This window comes from Mus caroli, unplaced genomic scaffold (assembly GCF_978045245.1).
Source record: "Mus caroli unplaced genomic scaffold, Mus_caroli_1 scaffold_20, whole genome shotgun sequence".
NCBI classification, from domain to species: domain Eukaryota; kingdom Metazoa; phylum Chordata; class Mammalia; order Rodentia; family Muridae; genus Mus; species Mus caroli.
Window position 1 is genome coordinate 31,027,302 of NW_028227275.1, and position 19,871 is coordinate 31,047,172.

The following is a 19,871-nucleotide window of genomic DNA, read 5'->3' on the forward strand; positions in this document are numbered from 1 at the left end:
ATACAGAGAAACCCTGTCTCGAAAAACAAAAAAAAGCCAGACGTGATAGTATAAGTTTGTAAACCTGAGGTTCCAGGTGGAGAGACGAGTGGACCCTGGAGCTCATTGGCCAGCCAGCCTACCAATCAGTGAGCTCCAGGCTCAGTAAGCGACCCTGTCGAAGAAAAACTAGCATGATAAACTGAGAAAGACATCTCACGGTGACCTTTGACCTCCACCTGAAAAAGAAGTAAACAGAAAACAACAACGATGACCCAAGTGTCAGTCGGGGCTCTGAGACACTTTATTCCAGAGCTGGACCTTTTTCACCTAAAAACATAACCAGTCAATGCTGTCCTTGTGTTCTTGGAAAAGATAACAATAAAAACGATGATTATAATGACGATCATGATAATAATAGTAAGAGAGTACAGTTTAATACCTCCGGGGATTAGAAAACTGACTGTGTACCCTCAGATCAGGCTGGCCTTCAGGAAGGCATTAAATTGGAACTTGACAATGGTTTTTGTAATAGATGCTTAAACTAGATTCGTATGTGCAGAAGATATTGTTTCCAAGAATTGCTGCTAAGTACACTGAGGATAGATTTATTTTGTTTATATATTACTACTTATTGAACAGTTAAGTTTGGACTGTCTGCAGAAGTCTTACACTCTGTTGAGTACTAAGGAGAAAATGGTTAACTGCGATTGCCTCCGTGCCATAGGGAAATCCCATCTAATGTGAAAGAGGGAGCTAGGGCCCTGGCTATAGATCGAGAGGTGCACAGTCAAGCTTAGAAAGGAGAGAGGAGGTAGGGAAGGTGCCCAGGGTTCTTGGATTTTCTGGTAATTCTTAAAGACGTGACACCTTCATTATTATTATTTTTTAAAAGGATCAGTGACAAAAATGATTCTTAAAGTTGTCCTCCACCAGTTGTGGCTCGGCAAGACTTTCCTGCCTAAGTCTTGACTCCAGAAGTCAAGACAATGACTTAGGTATCAATTCTGCAGAGTCCCAGGCAAGTTGAGTATTTAACTTTGTATTAAGGGCTGGGCCCAGTGTATCCTGACAAATATTTAAAGCTTGCCAAATTAGTTTCCTCCAAGTATTGCACATAGGAAAAGGGAGTGCCTGCTAGATACCCTTATGAATGGGGAGAGTCAGGGTGAGTGAGTGCTAGCCTCGGTTTGTTATCGTCACATTTACAGAGTTAACAGTTGAAAAAAAAAAAACAGTGTTCGTTTAGCAACAACAATCTAAGATCAAGAAGTTTTAAAATAATAGCAGCATAGTTTTGTTTTTTTTCAACACAGATTATTTTTATTCATTAATTTTTAGTAAGCATAGAAAACAATGAGGTTTGCCTTTTTTCCCCCTTCTTTCAAGATAGGGTTTCTCTGTGTAGCCCTGTCTTAGAACTGACCCTGTAGAGCAGGCTGGCCTTGAATTGGGAGATCTGCTTGCCTTTGCCTCACAAGTGCTGGGATTAAAGGGCATGTGTCACCACTGCCTGGCAATAGTGAGTCTTTTTATGAACGTTTTTCTGTGTAGGTGTGTGTGCATATTTGTGCATGTGTGTGGATTGCTCAAGGAGGTTAGCCTTAACTACTGCACTTTAGGAATCAACCAACTTATTTTTGGAGACAGGGTCTCTCTCTCTCTCTCTCTCTCTCTCTCGTATGCTTCAAGAAGAATAACGACAGATTAGGTAGCTTGTAAGGGGCCTGTGGGGAGGAGAGAATCTTACAGGGAAGGGGATATAGAGTCAAGTGTTATAAAGAGATATAACAGGGAAACTAGAGAAGGAAGAACAAATAGAACAAATGGAAAAGGGAATGAGAGGGAAGGGAAAGGAGAGAATAAGGGGACAGATAACGCACCATAAAAAACTTTTAAAAAGCCAGATGCACACCTAATACCACAGAAGCTTTCTAAAAGATATACATATATTTTTAAATGGAGTCACCATATAATGTAGGAGACAATGCCCCAACAAGACATCTTCTGTGCCCAGAACGAGTTAAATCTTGCTGAGTTGTTGGCCAAAGGGGTTCCATATGCTAACCTCCCAGCATCACAAACTGTTGCTTAAGGCAATTGCTTACTCTCTGTAACCTGAAGACAGCAGCTTCTTTATGTCACTGAACATAAGAAATTGAGCCTGTGCCCAACTGAAAGCTTCACCCCTACTGACAAGCGCTCATAGTTCTCAAGGTACTTTGCAGTCTACTGGAGGAGAAAAGTAATTATCAAGTCTTACCCAGCGATCTACCTGCCTGCGTGATAGACCTGTGGAACAATGTTACAGAATAACCAACCATTTTTAAAAACTGGGTTCATGAGATGGAGCCCATACCTGTCCCTGCTGAATTGACCAAGAACCTAGGGCTAGAGAGGTCATAGGCCTACGGGAAAATCTAGTATTTTTCTGTTAAAGGAGCAGAATGATTCTTGGTGTTTTTTGGTTTTTTGTTTGTTTGTTTGTTTGCTTTTTTTTTTTTTTTTTTTTTTTGGTCAGGGTTTCTCTGTGTAGCCCTGGCTGTCCTGGAACTCACTTTGTAGACCAGGCTGGCCTCGAACTCGGAAATCCCCCTCCCAAGTGCTGGGATTAAAGGCGTGCACCACCACCACCTGGCTTACAGAATGATTCTTAATGACATATGACTGTACACATAGAGCAGAGTGTCACTTAACCCCTCATTGGGAAGCTTCCTCTTGTGGTAGATGGGAATTAACAAAGAGATCCACAATGGACAAGGTACAGAGAGGGGGAGAGTTTGGAGCACTTGGCCCTAAGTGAGATGTCTTCATAAAACCTCTCCTGTTGAGAATCAGGGATCCATCAAGAAGAGGAAGCAGAAGAGGAAGCAGAAGGATTGTAGGAGGCCGAGGCAGTGTTCCCAGGACCCCAAGGAAACTGTCTTCCAGACACAACAGTGCTGATAAACACAGGATCCCACAGAGACTGTGAGAGCACGCACAAGACTGCACAGTGTCATGCCAGTTATAGCTGAGCAACACAAGACGGACACCATGGTTTTGTGTGTGTGTTTTGTTTCGTTTTGATGTCTTATCTACCTTCTCTTTTTTAGTTTGTCTGCTTTGATTTTATGTTTTTTTTTTTCTTTAGAGAAAGAGAGAGCCACTCCTCCACACTCACCCCCCGCCAAAAAAAAACCCCAAAACAACAAAACAAAACAAAACAAAAAAACCCCAGAAAGTGGGTGTGGAGAAAATCAGAAAGGAATTAGGGGAAGGAAAAGAATACTATCAAAAAACTTTGTATAAAAATTTTAAATTGGGCTGGTGAGATGGCTCAGTGGTTAAGAGTGCTGACTGTTCTTCCAAAGGTCCCGAGTTCAAATCTCAGCAACCACATGGTGGCTCACAACCATCCGTAACGAAATCTGATGCCCTCTTCTGGAGTGTCTGAGGACAGCTACAGTGTACTTACATATAATAAATAAATAAATCTTTAAAAATTTTTTTTAAAATAAAAAATTTCAAAAATCCTCCAAATACATCAAGACCTAAAGGATATAAACAAGATTACATGACTAAATTTTCAGATATCAGATAAAATTATCATTTCTGATATAATTGAATGGACAGATTATTCCCAGTAATATTTATTATGAGCCATCGAAGCACATGTAAGTATGACAAAATGCCAATATGTTTGAATATTTTAATCAATAACACTGATTGTAGTAATGTGGAAAGTGTGTGTGTGTGTGTGTGTGGTGTGCACATACGCACGTGTGTGGAAACCAGAGATCAATGTCAGAACTCTTCCCCTGTTGGAGACGGAGTCTCAGAACCCAGAGCTCACCAGCTTGGTTAGACTGGCAGGGCCAGCAGCATCCCAGGATCAGCCTCCTTAGCCCTGGGGTTTACAGCCACTCTTGGCTTCTATATGGGAGCTTGGGGGTCTGAACCCTGGTCCTCATCTTGCTCAAAATGTTGCCTCAGCTCTGAAAATATGTTCTAAAAGAGAACAAAACAGAAAAGAAATAAGGAATCGGGAATTCCAGGTTAATATTTGATGTAGGACCATGGAGGCAGATGTTTGGTTTGGTGCGAAAGTCTCCTATTTGAGAGAGTGGAGGAGCTGGGGGGATGAAGGTGAAACAGACAGAATCCCTTCCGTGTTCTGGAAAGTCTCACTTAACACCCTAAGTTGTCAAGCAGCCACCGGCCTCACTTGTCAACAGTGATGCACTGGGGTATACTCATTTTCATTTAAGAACTCGGAACGTTGGAGCGCTTTGTGGTCACACGTGGTTTTGAAAAAATGGTTTATTCAAAGTTATGAACAACGTCAAGAGCACATTTGACTACGTAGTTACTACTTTAAAGATATTGTACAGTTTCATGGAGTCAACCAACACTGTGGTTTCCAGAGGAATGACGCAGATTCCGCCTTTACATTCCTCTACAGTAAGACTGTGACAAATTAATGAAACAATTATACCTGTTACAGTCGTACGACCCTACACAGCGGTTCCTGGCCTCTTCGATCATGCATCCCTCCAGCTATTGTATACAATAGGTTTCCTCGACTGGAAGTTAAGAGCTAACTCTTTCAGAACTGGTCATATCATACTCCATCAATGTTGTTATTGTCTTTATCGTTTTAAGTTTTAAAACATGTAAGTTTTAAGCTTATAAAAATGTAGTAGAAATTGCTGTTGTCTAAATAAGTAAAACTATTCCTTTAGTGCCTTAAAATATTACTACATGGTTGAATACAAATATTACTACTTTAATAACAGTAAAACACAAAGGAAGGTTGTTCAGGGGACAACCTGGTAACCAGTAAGGTATATGTAAAATTCTGCAGTGCAGGCTAAAGACAGTGGAATAAGTGTGTTGGTATATAGACATCAGAGCAAAGGTAAACAAAGCAGAGGGAGTAGGAGAGCCGTTACGGATATGGTGGTCAAAAGAACCAAAGAAGGGGCAGAAGCTAAGCTAAGCTATTCCTCCGTGAGCATTGCCGCTGTGAAGCCAAACAGAACGTGTGCATAAGGAAAGCAAGCAGCCGAGACATCTCATCCAAGCAGATGCATGCATCTAAAGTCATAGCTCCTTGGAAATCAGCGAGAAGGCTGATGTTAGTGTCTCTAGTAGGAGAGCTTCAGACTGCACCATGGGATCCCATTCTATTGGGATGCCCTAGTGTATATCCGGATCAGTTCTTACAGGAGACTTTAAGCTTGTTAGACATAGTCAATGATTTCAGTCACGAGTGTGAACTAAGATGTCTTTCATTTCCTAAGGTAAGCTGGCTTGCTTAAAGTTAAATGTTAAACGTGTTAAAAGAAAAAAAAATTGGAATTTTAAGAAGGAAGCAAGCACAGGTCACGTCACTCTTGACAGAAAGGGCTGATCTGAGGGTTGCCTGGGGGCATCTACGGAGGCATTCGGCATTTTATTATAACTGAGAAACAGTCAGTCTTTGCAGCAGCTGTTCCTCCCCTTAGCTGTTCCTCCCCTTAGCTGGTCCTCCCCCTAGCTGGTCCTCCCCCTAGCTGATCCTCCCCCTATTTGGTCCTCCCCCTAGCTAGTCCCCCCATTAACTGCTCTAGTATTACAATCTTTTGTTTAGAACCAGGGAAATAGGTGTTTTTTTGTTTGTTTTGTCTTGTTGTTTTGTTTTGTTTTTATGAAGGTTTTTGAAATGGACCCTCTCTAAAGCAAACCATGCGCTGTGGTGCGTGCTCTTCTGAAGTCTGTGAGTGTGATTTCATACAGGACTCAAGGCAGAGAAAAGGAAAGGGCAAGGCTGAATCTCTTTCAGTGTCTTTACCGACGCCTTAAGTCATATATCCGTGAGTTTATTGAACATGTAGCTGAACAAAAGGAAATAAAAGAATTTTTCTATATAATAACATTCCACATCATCGTAAGCCAAGAATGGCTTTCTTTCTCTCTGTTACTCTTTCTTCAGTTGGAAGCATTCAGTCATTCAACCCAGAACCCACAGGCTTTTTGTCGCATTAGATTTTCGAGAGCTTAAACATGATATTGTTGCGGCTCTCATCCTTCTCCTCCACTAGTGCCAGCTGGTTATCTTTTACTCCTATGTATGTGCCAGGAAGATTCTTGCATTCAAATGAAACAAAGTCAGAGGACTTTTTGTGAAGGACGAAGAAGGCCTGTTCCGGAGGCGAGACGTCACCCTTTTGAAGCTGAGGGAAAAAGAGAAGAAACCAAGGTGTGAATGGGGAGTCCGGAGCTAACATTGCCTTCCTGGGTCAGCATCCAAGGGGGACTGATCACTTATAGCTTGAACCTTCTAGGAAGTTTGTACTGAGTCGAGGAGGGAGAAATGAGCAGTGGATGGAACAGAGAGGCTGCATGGAAGAGGTGAAAGCGATTCGTGGAGAGCTGATACATTTGGATAAGCAGCTTGGCAGAGACTGACCAGGTCAACTTCCTTCGTACTTCACAAGCCCCATCTGTTTAATTCTCACAGCAAGTTTATATGGAATAATTACCTTGGTCAGCTTCTGTGCAACAAACTACCACAAAACATCCGGATTTGTTCCCCTCTATTTTTGCCATGTATTGCCTTTAATATAGAGAACATGTCTGTCTAGTATGTATCTAGTAAACCTCGACTTTTCAGTTTAGCCAGAACTCTCTGTGGATTGGTTAGGCATGCCCTCTAGGTTCGTTCATTGTCAGTTTAAATACAGACATATTTTAATTAAGTTGATTGTTAAACTAAGTTGTTCAATTAAATTAAGCTCATTTAAATACAGACAGATTATTGTTTTTAATTTGTGTTATTTTAAAGAATTTATTTTAAATTATATGCATGTGGCTATGTCTGGGTGTGTGCACATAAGTGTAGATGCCTATGAAGGCCAGAGGCATCTGACTGTCTTGGAGCGAGAGCTACAGGTGTTGTGAGTCGCCTACCAATGAATACTGGGGAGCCAACTCAGGTCGTCGGAATGAGCTCTCAGTTGCTGGGGACCTATATGTGATTATCATTTTAATCCAATGAGTTTTGCAATAGTTTGTTGTGCAAGAGCTGACCAAGGCAATTATTCCATATAAGCTTGCTGTGAGGATTAAAGAGACAGGGCTTAGGAAATAGTAAGCAAGAACTTGATATGCCATGGCAGCCCACTGTTACTTTTGAGGCTTTCTTTCTGCTAGATTTTGCATCATGTACACCTGAGAAGAGTGCTGGTCTTTGTGGACTGTTTGTGTTGATGTCTTACGTGGCTGGATTGCTTTGAAATGGTATATATTTATAGAAATCATCTTCGTTATTATGTTCTCCCATGCCCTTCCTTCCTTCCTTCCTTCCTTCCTTCCTTCCTTCCTTCCTTCCTTCCTTCCTTCCTTCCTTCCTCCCTCCCTCCCTCCCTCCCTCCCTCCCTCCCTCCCTCCCTCCCTCCCTTCCTTCCTTCCTTCCTTCCTTCCTTCCTTCCTTCCTTCCTTCCTTCCTTCCTTCCTTCTCACTCTGGCCTGTTTGTTCTTTACATGATCGGAATTTTTTTTGTCTTGGCTGATGTACACCTGCTGTTTGCTGAGCAAGAATGAACCAGATGTAGAATGTAATGCTGCCCCAAACTGCTGATGCATGGGCACATTTGCTGCCTTCCCCTTGACAGACTTGGAGCCAGAAACTATATATCTCCAGGGCTGGAGAGATGGCTCAGTGGTTAAGAGCACCAACTGCTCTTCCAGAGGTCCTGAGCTCAATTCCCAGCAACCACATGGTGGCTCACAACCATCTGTAATGGGATCTGATGCCCTCTTCTGGTGTGACCGAACACAGTGACAGTACATTCATATGCATAAAATAAATAATCCTAAAACAATTCTGGAAGAACATAGCCAAATGGAAAGGCTGTGACTCACTCTGTGCAGAAGTGCCTCTCAAACTGTGGTGAAGGGATGGAGTTCCTGTCCTGGAGACTTTAGATCTGATTCGGATGTGGGGGAGCCGGAAATCCTGCTTTCTGACAAGTTCTCCAGTGATTCTGTGTTGTTGCTGGAGACCAGACTTGTAGCAACAAGGCCACCTCACACTTCTCTCCCTTCCCTACTCCCAAGCAAGTCACTAGAAGTGACTGACTGTAGTTTATTTTCAACAGTGTGTATGTACTTCTACCTTCAAAATTGCCCTAGCATCTAAATGCACGTTAACATGTAGAACCAAATGTGGCCGTCATATGATCATATTTCTGTTACCTCCACGGAGTAGTCCTTGTCGTTGGCATGCAGCCAGATGTCTGTGTCTTTGATGGGACTCATGTTCACCATCAGCTTCTTCCCATCCACACTGTCGCCTTAAAATGAAAATTATAAGGTGAGGTGATATAGCTGCCACTTGGCCTCATTTGACCTCTCTATTAGACAGAGACAATAGATACCGCAAAACTCCTGCTCTGGGACTAGAGAGATACTTCCTTCGTTACGAGCACTTGACGCCCTTGCAAGAGGACCTGCATTCAGTTCCCAGAGCCCATAAGTTACAGGACATCCAGTGCTGTCTTCTAGCTTTCTCCACAACTATATGCATCTCAAGCGCTTACATACATGCAAGCAAAACATTCATACCCATTAAATAGAAATAAAATCTTTTCTTAAAAAAAATCGCTTGCTCCAAAGCAAAAATCACCCGTGGTTCATGATTAATACAATTTTACCTATCAATTAAAAGTAAGACAAAGAAATTACAAATCAAAAATTCTAAGTCTTGTAACTCATCTTAATTTAACTTAACCCAAAGAATTTCAGTTGCAAATGAAAATAGCTCACTAATCCATTTAAAAGTATTTACATCCAAATATCAGGTAGTCCTTCCTTCCTTCCTTCCTTCCTCCCTCCCTCCCTCCCTCCCTCCCTCCCTCCCTCCCTCCCTCCCTTCCTTCCTTCCTTCCTCCCTTCCTTCCTTCCTTCCTTTTATTTCTTCCTTCCCCCAAGATAGGGTTTCTCTGTGTGGCCCTATCTGTCCTGAAACTCACTCTGTAGGTCAGGCTGGCTTTGAACTCAGAGATCTGCTTGCCTCGGCCTCCTGAGAGCTGGGATTAAAGGTGTGCACCACCAAGGCCAGCCCAAGAGTCTTTCTAAATCTTTCTGAGGAGAGGTTTTAATTTTTACTTTCTGTTGTTCTTCTGATCTTTTGTAATTCAACTGATGCCAATGGATACTGCTTTGGTCACCGGCTTCCCTCTGTTCATGGGAAGCTGCTGAGAGCTATCCTCTAATAGATAACAGATAATAGAACTTTCCCCCTCCTGCCTTCTCAGGGCTCCGTGTTGCTCTCAGATTAAGTTCTGACCAACTGAAGATAAGCAGGCACGTGGTACACAATTGTGCCCTGAAGCGGAAGACATATGCATTCACCTGCCTTCCTGTCTCTTGCTGACTGGCCATAGTGGTGAGCCATCCCGCATGGACGGACTGATGATGTAGAAGGAACTGCTTCTGGGCAACCTTTGAGCAGAATCTTTTGAGTCTTGGCTGAGATGGGCTGTACTATTATAAGTGCAGCTAGGCTTTTATCCTACTAATTCAGAAGTAGATGAGGTAAGGTTTTTACAGTGAGTGTGGGGTTGAAGATAACCTTCTGAACCTCTTTTTCATGATAACCACGGGCTACTTCAGATTCAGCTTTGTTCTGGATGAGAATGCAAACACCACCCCCTCTCCCTGCCTCCACATTACCTGATTGACTTGCGGGAAAGGAAGACTCATAGTAGCGTAGTAGCACCTGGTCTGAAAGACAACATTGGGTATCACTGCGTGACAGAGAAATGTATCAAAAGGTTTCGGTTCCATCCCATCCTGGGGCTGGGCTGGGCGGGGATCACAAACTCCCTCTCCTTTTGTCATATACCAAAAAAGCGGAACTTTGGTGATTCTTAGAAAGATCTTAAAATATATTCTGCTCTGATGAATTCCCCAATACGCAGGTGGTATTGTTTATGACAAAGGGATAATCTTTCACAAAAGACTATGCTTTGGTAATACTGAAAAGGTGAACAAGATCTTATTATTCAGCATTTGTAGATACATGTAGTCCCTCTTTCGTATTTCTCAATAGGTATTTCTCAATGTCTGATTTATTCCCTGAAGAACGTGACTACACTGAGACCTTCTGGACATAGGAAGGACTAAAATTACCAAAGATGGTGAAACTTGCTGCTGTTGAATAGCGCAGTTAATCCACTGTTGATAACTTGGTAGATTTTTTTTTTAAAACCTTGCCAGTCATTACTAAGTATAGACGCGAGGAGATACTCTACCTTGTTCTTGGTCTTTTCCAGAATCATCAACATTGATCACATAGCATCCATTCTCCAAAACAAAACTAACAGATTGGTCATTGTATGTACTCAGGGAGGCACGAGATTGTGTTAAAAGTGAAGTTCCTGTCATTAAGAATAAAAAAAACAAAGGATTCTATGAACCATTCTCTTGGTTATTTATATGAATTACTTCCTCTGAAGAGTTTTGGTCTTTAGTGTGAGCTATACTTTGTCATTGTAACATAGGCAAAAGCTAAGTACCATAGCTGATACCAGGGTGGGATTAGAGGTGTTACCTTCCTGCACAGTTGGGGTGAGGACAGGGAACACACAGCCTAGGGGACAGCTGAAAAGAATGGTCATGCTTTAGAAGACATAGCTGAATGTATTCCCCTTTATAAAGCATGATCACTTAGAGATTTCCAACACTCTAGGGCAGTGGTTCTCAACCTGGTGGTCCAGACCTTTTGTGGGTTAAATGATCCCTTTACAGGGATTGCATATCAGATATCTTACAGACCAGATATTTGCATTAGGATTCATAACAGTAGCAAAATTGCAGTTATGACGTAGCAACAAGAGTAAGTTTATGCTTGGGGTCACCACAGCGTGCAGAACTATGTTAAAGGGCTACAGCATTTAGGAAGATTGAGTCGCTGGTCTAGGGGGATGCAGATGTAAGCTAGTTCTGCTTTTGCCTGGACAATCGAAACACATACAGAGCACATGATAACATTTTAAAAGCATATACGGGTAAACTGAAGCAGGCTTGGGTCCATCTGAGGGTCCTACATTCAAATTTACTGTATCTTCTGCATGTTATTGAACTTTGCAAAGAAATAATATACAAAATAGAAAGAATTTGCATGTGAACATCTAAACCAAAGTAATTTAAATCCAGTTTGTGAGAAACTTGAATATTGACCAGGAGGTTAATATATTTATATTAAACATATTCTAAGTATACATAATATATACATATATATATTATACATAAAATATATTCTAAGTTGTTTTATATAAGATCACATATAAAAATAATATATATTAGAATGGCAATATGTGATTCTTAATCATGCTTCCTTAGTGATGGGGCTGCTAATTTGTTAATTATTTAATTTGGCCTTTTGTCTGTCTTTGAGACAGTTTCTCACTATATATAACTCTAACTGTTCTGGGACTCACTGTGTAGACCAGGCAGACCTGAACCCAAAGAATTCACCTACCTCCCCCATACTGGGATGGAGATTACATGCCATTATGCCCAACCCTCACTTTGACTTTTTCCCACATTGATAGAGACTATGTGCAGAGCCTGGCACATAAGGCAAATGCTCTACCACTGAACTACACACCCTGGGTTCTCTTCACTTCTTGATAATTACCATTTTACTTAGAACTCAGCAAAAATGGTCAAAACTTTAAACTATTCTTCAAGCTACATCATGTTATTTTAAAAGATAGTTCGTTTATTTTCTTTCATGGTGAACATTTTGAAATGTGGGGACTGGTGCTTTGTTTTTTTCCTCTCTCCAAGGATATTACATTTATCAGGACTGATGAAGACATGCTCCCAACCTAAAGCAAGTATTTCAAAATACAAGTGGAATGCTAACCATAGATTAAATAGGCACAGCTCCACCACACCCAATTTGGATACCACTGAACTGGTACCCAAGCAGGAAACAAACGCTTCTAATACATATGAAGACATACTCCTGAGTTTGCTTCATGCAATAGCCCTTGCCAAAGCCCCATGTAACTATCTCCCACCTCACCCCACACATCCCCTATGAGCAGTCATACCTTGGATGCTCAATGTGTCAACAGACGCAGTAAATGCTTGGATACTGCCAAGCAGGGATCTCTCCCCAGAATCCCGTGGATAGGCAGAGAAGTTCTGTTCATGCTTGATACCTGCAAGACAGCAGTGGCGCTTGGGCTGAGTCAGCAATCTTCATTGTGCCAATATGCCATCCTTTTTGATGGCCAATATGGCGACGGCGGTAAGTGATCCCAGGGCTGTGGTCACCCAATGGTCTAATGCGATCAATTCCTCCTTAATGATGATGTAAAGTGAAGACCATTTGCACTCCAGTAGAGTACACCAAAGGAAGAAACAAACAAACAAATAAACAGAAAGCCACTCACCACAGTTACTGCCTTCCAAAGCAGCCACTATGAACCATTTAGTTTGCTTTCTCTATATTACAAAATATCACCCCACAGGATTACATATTTACACATAATCTTGTGTCTTCTGTTTTTACGAACCAGTGTATCCATTTCTAAAATGGATTCTAGAATAGACTTTTTGAATATTTATTTAGAAATTCTAAAATAGAAAAACCCTTTCTACAATGGCCAACACATTATCATCTGCATTCTTTTCCTCAAGGAGAATTTAGGTAAGAAAAACAATTGTGTGTGTGTGTGTGTGTGTGTGTGTGTGTGTGTGTGTGTGTGTATGGAAAGTAAAAGCAAATAGATGCCCACCAGTCTGTCCATGAATGTACTTACCCGATTTTAGTGAATATCTTTTCGTGGGTTCTTTCCTAAAATAACCAGTCTCCTTTCTTATGGTGAGGCCAGAACGGAGTCTCATGCAGTAGACATGGCAGATTTCTTTGGTCTTCTGTTGGGATCCTAACAATAGGAAAAAAAGAGGTAGATTTATGTAGGTCATATCCTATAATATACACAGTGCCTCCAACAGAGGCTGGAATAGCACTACTTAATTAAAAATTAACTTCATTAATTTTACAGCAAGCCACAGATAGGATATGCAAAATGAAATAAAGTCTTTTCTCCTTACTGTGACCAAGTCTTTGACAAGCAGCAACTTAAAGGAGAAAGGGATTAGTTTTGCTTGTGTCTCAGGTTCTTTATGGAGGGAAGGTGTGTCTTTATCCGTATCCTCCTTAATTAGTTCTGGATCCAGCCCAGGGGATGTCGCAGCTACTCATTTTCAGGGTGGGTCTAAGCTAATCCTTTCCAGAGAATGCTGTCATAGACACATACCTAAAGACATGCCTCACGAATGCTTTGAGTGGTTCTGAACTCAATCAAGTTGCCTTTTAAAATGAGCCGTTCCAGACCTTGGGATTTAATAGACAAGAGGCTGGAGTTGCATTTTGCTGCCAGATGGTCTAAAGACATTAGGTTTTTAGAAATTTGGTTTTTTTTTTTTTTTTGGTGTTTTGTTTTCATAATTCCATTTGAAGGACCAACTCTACATTCAGTATGGACCAGCCTTTGCCTAACTGAGGGGCACGTTAACATCCATAGGAGATTTCTGCTCATCATAAATTTTGGAGGATAGCTGTAAGCCATAAAGGTTATTGATACTAAAAGAACTGCCATTGACTGCATATAAAAACGAGGCCAAACACTCTGCTAATTACTTTTATGTGTCTTTTAACTTAGCCATTCTTGATAATCTTGCAAAGTTTTATCTTAGTTTTACAATGATAATGTGAGGCTTTTAGGAGTCCTGGCACTGCCCAAAGTTACACAGCTCAGAGTTGTGCTAAGAAGTGTGTTACAGTTAAATGTTCCCACAGAATCTTGTCCTTGAGCACTTGGTCCCAAACTAGTGAAATGGTGTGGGAGATTGTGAAACTTTTGGGGCCTTGCTGATGTACCTAGACCGTGGGGGACAGTCTCAGAGTATAGCCTGGTCCTTCATCTCCCACTCTTGGGCGGTGCCATATGAGAAGCCCCTGGAAGCTAAGGCTACCAGAGATCAAACTGGTCCAGCCACCATCCCTGCCATATCCTAATGGCCTGTATCTTCTAAGCTATGAAGCCTTTATGTTGCTTCTGCTGGGTATTTGGCCATAGCGATGTAAAATTAAATAATGCAATGTCTTTAATATCAAAGCTACTCACTAGACTCTTACCTCCATCAAAGAAAAGGACCACTGGCCAGATGTGGTCATGCCTCTAGTCCCAGTACCCAAGAGGCTAAAGCAGGAGGGTTGTGAGTCTCCAGATCAGTGTGAGCTACATAGTCTTATTTGGTAGGGGAAGACGTAAGTCAGCACTGCAGTCTGAGGGAGCAGTCAAATGCAAATTCAGACAACTGAACTAAAAAGATTAACGCGTTATCCAGTAATTCTCATTTTACTTAGCCCAAGAAAAATTTAAGTCTCATGCAGAAAAGTCCATCATGTCCTGGGCATCATAAATAGCCTTCCAGGGTCAGATGGAGATGAAAACTAGAACATGTGAATTGTAAGGTCTCAGTATTCGAAGCAAGCTCTGGCACCAATGTCAGGCATTCTGGCATGTCTACTCCACCAGGCAGTGCCGATAAAGGGCCTCATTTTCTTGGATCAGAAGACAGGGCATTCTTTAATAGGAGGAAACTTGGGAACACCGAGTCACTTGCACTGAGTCATTATATCTGCACAGAGCATTTTGACATAACTGCAAATGAAAGGATTAATTTAACTGTGATTTTTTTCTGGCCATTCAGAAACCACTGTCAAATGTTTTTCTTTTAAATCCTGGCTTTGAAAGAAGTGTGTGAGCGGTCCAGCACCTCGGGAAGGGCAGAAGGGGACAGCGCTGTCCTTTCCCATCACCCTCTAACTTCCTTTCTGTCCACCAGAGCTCTGCTATCCTTCTTGTTACTAGTCCAATATAAAAATTATGATGTAAATAGTCATGGTCCCTCTCTCTATTGTTGATTTTAAGAGTCTAAGATCCCACACCCCTGGCTCCTAAGACATGTACGCCGAAGGCATGGATCTTCTATTTAACCTCATTTCTCTTTCATAGAGTTGCAAACTTTGCACTTGGAATTAAATAATTATATTTGTCTCGTTCTTCTTTATTTTCACTTGGTTTTTTTTTCCTTTACAGATAGATAACCATTAAATTGACACTCCAAAGGTCCTTGACAGATATGCAGGGTGAAAGTGGGTCTGTTTAGAGGTCTGTCAGTTAACCAGGGGTGAGGTTTTGAAAATTTGATGGCAGGAGATGTGAGGGCTGCCAAAATAATAAAGACTAGTTTTAAATGAAAGGAAAATAAAAAGAGAGACAGAAGCCCCTTTCCAGGTCTGTGAGGGGAGGGCAAAAGATGATGGTTCACTAAGTTCACACTCATCCACAGTCCCTTACATCTAAGTGGTCACTGTCCTATGTTGTACCAAATAACAACGGTGATGATGTGAAGTCTGTTTAAGAAAACAACAAGCCGTCTGTTTTTCTTTTCAGCTCTTGTATACTTGAGAGTTTTTGGTAAGGTTGCCTGTCTTCATGTTGAAATAATAAATATTTGATAATAGATTTAATAGTCATTAAAGAGAGAGCTCTTACTTCTTATTTTGCAAGGCGGGACCAGGGCTTCACCTGCGGTGCTGCTGAACTTTGCCGGGGAAACCTTGGAGTTCGAATACTTCATTCTAGGTCTCATTTTTCAGTTTTCTGTGGGATTAAAATATGACATTAATCCAACTATATGGACCTGAAGTCATCAGAAACAACCTTGGCTATCTCACCATGAAACTGATCGCCATACAGGGGGGGAAAAAGAATAAATTTGAGCATAGTATTCTGACTCTACATTTAGGCTAGAACCTAGCCATAGAATCAAAAAATAAAGTAATGAAAGCACAGAGAAATCTGAAGTTGAGTAGTCTTATTGTTAATGCCATGTTTGTGTTGAAATCTCCGTATTGTTTTGTTGTAGTATATAGCAAAAAAAAAAAAATAGCGATACTAATCTTGTATGATTTCTCACTGTAGGGGTGGGGGGGGGAGAAGAAATATAAATACGTAACTCAGAAGCCAAGGCAAATGCCCTGTGATGTTAAATTTGAGTCAGTATTAAACAAAGGCCAAGCAGTGTGTGTATACATTTTATTTTCTAAATATTTTCTCCACTGGAAGGAACTTTGACTCCAGATTCGTGGCCAGGAAAGTAATAATGACCATAAAACACGTTATGCCAGAAAACATCCAGCTATTAAAAACTAAATGAGTTTGTGTCAAAAGCATATGGGAGCCACCGTGGAGGGTTTCCTCGGGTCAGATTTGGCACCAGCTGAATGTTTAAAAAGAGTAATGGCAGGCAGTGATCAAGATTAAGCATGGTTCCTCAAGAATAAATGGAGTAAGGCTGCCGATTTTCTCACAAGTTCAAAGACCAGGGTAACAAAGGACAAACTATAGCCCAAGGAGATCTAGTGGAAAATCACTGGGCATAAAGGGGGAAAAACCAAAACAACAACAAAAACAACAGGGCAATTAAAATTCATGGAGAAACAAAAAGATAACATGAAGTAGGAAGCAGTCCAGAGCTCCAGCCCCGGTTCTAGGCATTGGTGGAGGATGGGGAGAGGGACTGGGCAGGATTAGGAGGGAGGGAGCAACAATCACATGCTCATCTGGGTTTAGGTGACCTTAAGAATTGAATTGCTCTGCTCGCAGCGGGAGAAACCCATGGCTAACCGTACAGTTCTCCAAGCCAGAGCAGAAATTAGGTCTAAGGGCGAGTTCCTGTCTACTGCTGCCTAGAGTAAAGACGCCACACCGTCACTCTCCGGTAGCTTAAAAGTGTTGTGACCAGCAGCAACTCTGAAGATCAGAAAATACAGACAGGTGCCAAATCAGGATGCCTGGGAACGCTGCCATAGTGACCGGCTATGAGGCAATCCTGGAAGGGGAGGGTATGAACGAACCAATGAGAAGTTTCAATTATGGGGATCCTGAGTTGAGGAAGACGCGGTGATCACTGCTCCTGCCCTCTGGTGGCGAGGACTACTCAGCTCCTGGGATTGAGGGTGACTGAGGCCTCCAAGCAGGTAGCTGCAGATTACTTATAAACCAAGGCAGGCTGATTGCTCTTCCATCTGGATATAACTAGGAGAGCCGTTTGCTCCCTTCACCCTGAGATGAACTAGGTGGACTTTGCCACAGTCGCGGACTCCAGAGAGCCTCAGTGGATGATAACCTGCCCAAGCCTAAGGAATGTAGACATTGTCGGGGGATGCCGTGGCCCCATAAGTGCAAAGGAAGAAAGCATCTACACTTTTAGAGTCTAGAGTAAACACAGCCCTGAGGCTGAGGATGTGTGCCTTCAACTGGCCTCGCTATTCTAGCCGGCTTAGCGGGAGCAAGCTCTAACCCTCTGCCCTCTGCTCACAGACCCGGAAAGGTGCTTCTGTCTCTCTTTTTATTTTCCTCTCATTTAAAACTATTACTTATTATTTTGATTTTTAAAAACATTTTTATCCCTCTTCTGTCTAATTTTATCTACTTCTTTTACATTTGAGTTTTAAATCTCGTTATCTTCCCCATACTGTTTCAACCTTAACCCATTCTCTATTTTCTCTTACATTTTTTTAAAAATTAAAATATAATTATGTCATACTCAGACCAATAGAACCGTCTAATTCTTGCTAGCGGCATCGAAAACACATCAGAAAAATATAGCCTTAAATTTTTTTTTTAAACTGGGAGAGCTGGATACCCACGTGTAGAATGAAAGTAGAACTTATCGCTTATCCTGTACACCCCCCCAATGAAACTAAAAATGTTATCTCTTCTCTCTCCCTCCATTATCATCCTCTCTCTCTCTCTCTTGTTCAAAAAGGATTAAAAATTAACTACTCTATAAAAGTTACAACTCTGCTTTGAAGGGAACCATTGATTCTGAGCCAGCGAATGATAGCTGGTCATGGCTTAGTAGCATTGATTCAAGTTTCCCTAAACAATGCACTCCTAGGTGGAAAGCAGTCGCATGAAGGCTTTCAGGCAAAGAACAAAGGCAACCATATGCCAATACATCCAACAACTGCATCAGTTAACAACTTTGAGGAGGTGCGGGGTGGGGACTGGGGGGTGGGAGAGGGGTGGATTAGAACTTGGTATCTTGTTTCAAACATTCAGCCCTTCTTATACTCAAAGCAAATGGCCAGCTTCTTGAAATATTAATATTCTTGAAATAGTAATCATAAATTTCGGAAGATGTTAACTAACATAAGGCAGAGTTCCCTGAAGAAGCTGAGGCTGTGTTAATCCCATGCACTCTTCTCGTTCACTGAGTAAACTATTGTCATTGTCTTGATCATTGGTCAATTGATCGTTGGTCAATTGATCAAGAGCCAAACTTTATCTCTGGCTGTCTTAGACTTTTTGTGTAAACAGCCATTTCTTTTAATAATGGCATCTGATTTGATGCTCTCAGAATGGGCTGTTCATGCTTAGCACCAAGCTAAGAAGCTGCAAGCATTCAAAACCTCCAAGAGACATTTCCTCCCTTTTTTGTGCCTTCTGTGTGTCGAACGTGTCATGACTAATGCAGTTATTGAATATATTGGTGTATAATGGCCTTTATTCTTTGCCTGAAAACCTTAATGTAATGGCTTTCACTTAGGAATGTATCATTTAGGGTAACTTGAATGCATACTACTAAGCCACAATGGTCAGTCATCCTTGCTGGCTCAGAATAAATAATTTCCTTTAAAGCAGAGTTATAACTTTTACAGAATAGTTAATTTTTAAGCCTTCTGTGTGGAGTAATAGCTAACCATATAAAGGTCAGATTTTCAGTTGGGCAGGAAACAGTGTAAATAATAATAGCCTGCCTGTACCAGGAGGATTTGAGGTCCCTTGCACACTGCGAGTGCTGAGCTGCTGAGCTTCAGAAACAGTGCTGATTTCTGTTTTCTCTTTCACCCAAGGGTGCATGTGTCCTAGAAACAATGTTTTTCTAGTCATTAAAATTGCCTTTTAAATAAACCTGTGTGTTGCAGTCAATAGCCTCTCTTCTTGGAGACTTAAGAGTTCATGCATGTTAACATAATAACAATACCAGCAGCCCCTCACTGAGACGCCCTGCCTGCCTTTGCCTTTCTCTATCTTCAGTAATTATTTGATCTCCTAACCTTCCCTTCCCTTTCGTCCTCCCTTGGACGAGCTTGAGCAAACTCATGTAGAAGAACTTTGCTCTAAAGGACTACTAGCCTGCATGGTTGAACAGATAAGAGATTAAGGAATGAGCATTAAGGACAGACACATCGACCAAGAATGTCAGCATCTTTATCAGAATTGCAAAACTAAAAGTATAATGCAGAACTGGTTTCAAATCCCATTCTGATAAACAAGCCACTTTCTCCAGGAGCAAGTCTTTTCTCTCTTTATATCAGAATCACTTGAGAGCTGATAGCCGCTACTATTGGTTCCCCCTCAGAAGCAGAGCAAACGTTCCTGTAGATTGGCATGGCACTCACCTCACTAGAGACAGGAAATAGCTGGTCTTGAATGCTGTACTTTCCTGCAGTGAGCCCTGGTGGAGAGCTAAGGCAGTCGCGCTTCAGTTCTATTTATATGGTAGCTCAGATTAAACAACTTTGGTGACAGAAGCTGATGAATAAAGTTATGCAAATGGAGCGATCTGAATGGAATGTGTGGGTGTGTAGCTGTTCCCTGGAGACAGATTCCCAACAGAGCCGTCCTTTCAGAGATATACTTCATTACTGGCTTTTAAATGTAATCTTTAAAACAGATGTTCAGTGATGCCTTTTCTGGAATATAGGATATCTAAGATCAGATCACCTTTTCTGGAGAAAGTTGTTTTTTTGTTTGTTTGTTCTT

General features: G+C 41.5%; 1 protein-coding gene across 2 annotated transcripts in view; it reads right to left on the reverse strand.

The window, feature by feature from the left end:
- Positions 1–4,263: 4,263 nt before the first annotated feature.
- Positions 4,264–19,871, reverse strand: part of Il33 (interleukin 33) — a 36,724-nt gene continuing 21,116 nt past the window's right edge. Inside the window, exons 1-8 of one of the 2 annotated variants that reach the window (XM_021152029.3) lie at positions 19,508–19,633; positions 15,591–15,698; positions 12,783–12,908; positions 12,069–12,179; positions 10,260–10,385; positions 9,679–9,729; positions 8,200–8,297; positions 4,264–6,176 (exon numbers count right to left, since the gene is read on the reverse strand). In XM_021152029.3, coding sequence (XP_021007688.1) covers positions 5,985–6,176; positions 8,200–8,297; positions 9,679–9,729; positions 10,260–10,385; positions 12,069–12,179; positions 12,783–12,908; positions 15,591–15,687 — 801 coding nt within the window. In that variant the 5' untranslated portion in view covers positions 15,688–15,698; positions 19,508–19,633 and the 3' untranslated portion in view covers positions 4,264–5,984. Of the gene's footprint in view, positions 6,177–8,199; positions 8,298–9,678; positions 9,730–10,259; positions 10,386–12,068; positions 12,180–12,782; positions 12,909–15,590; positions 15,699–19,507; positions 19,634–19,871 lie in introns of those variants that run through there. The other variant, XM_029472819.2, reaches the window with a different exon arrangement.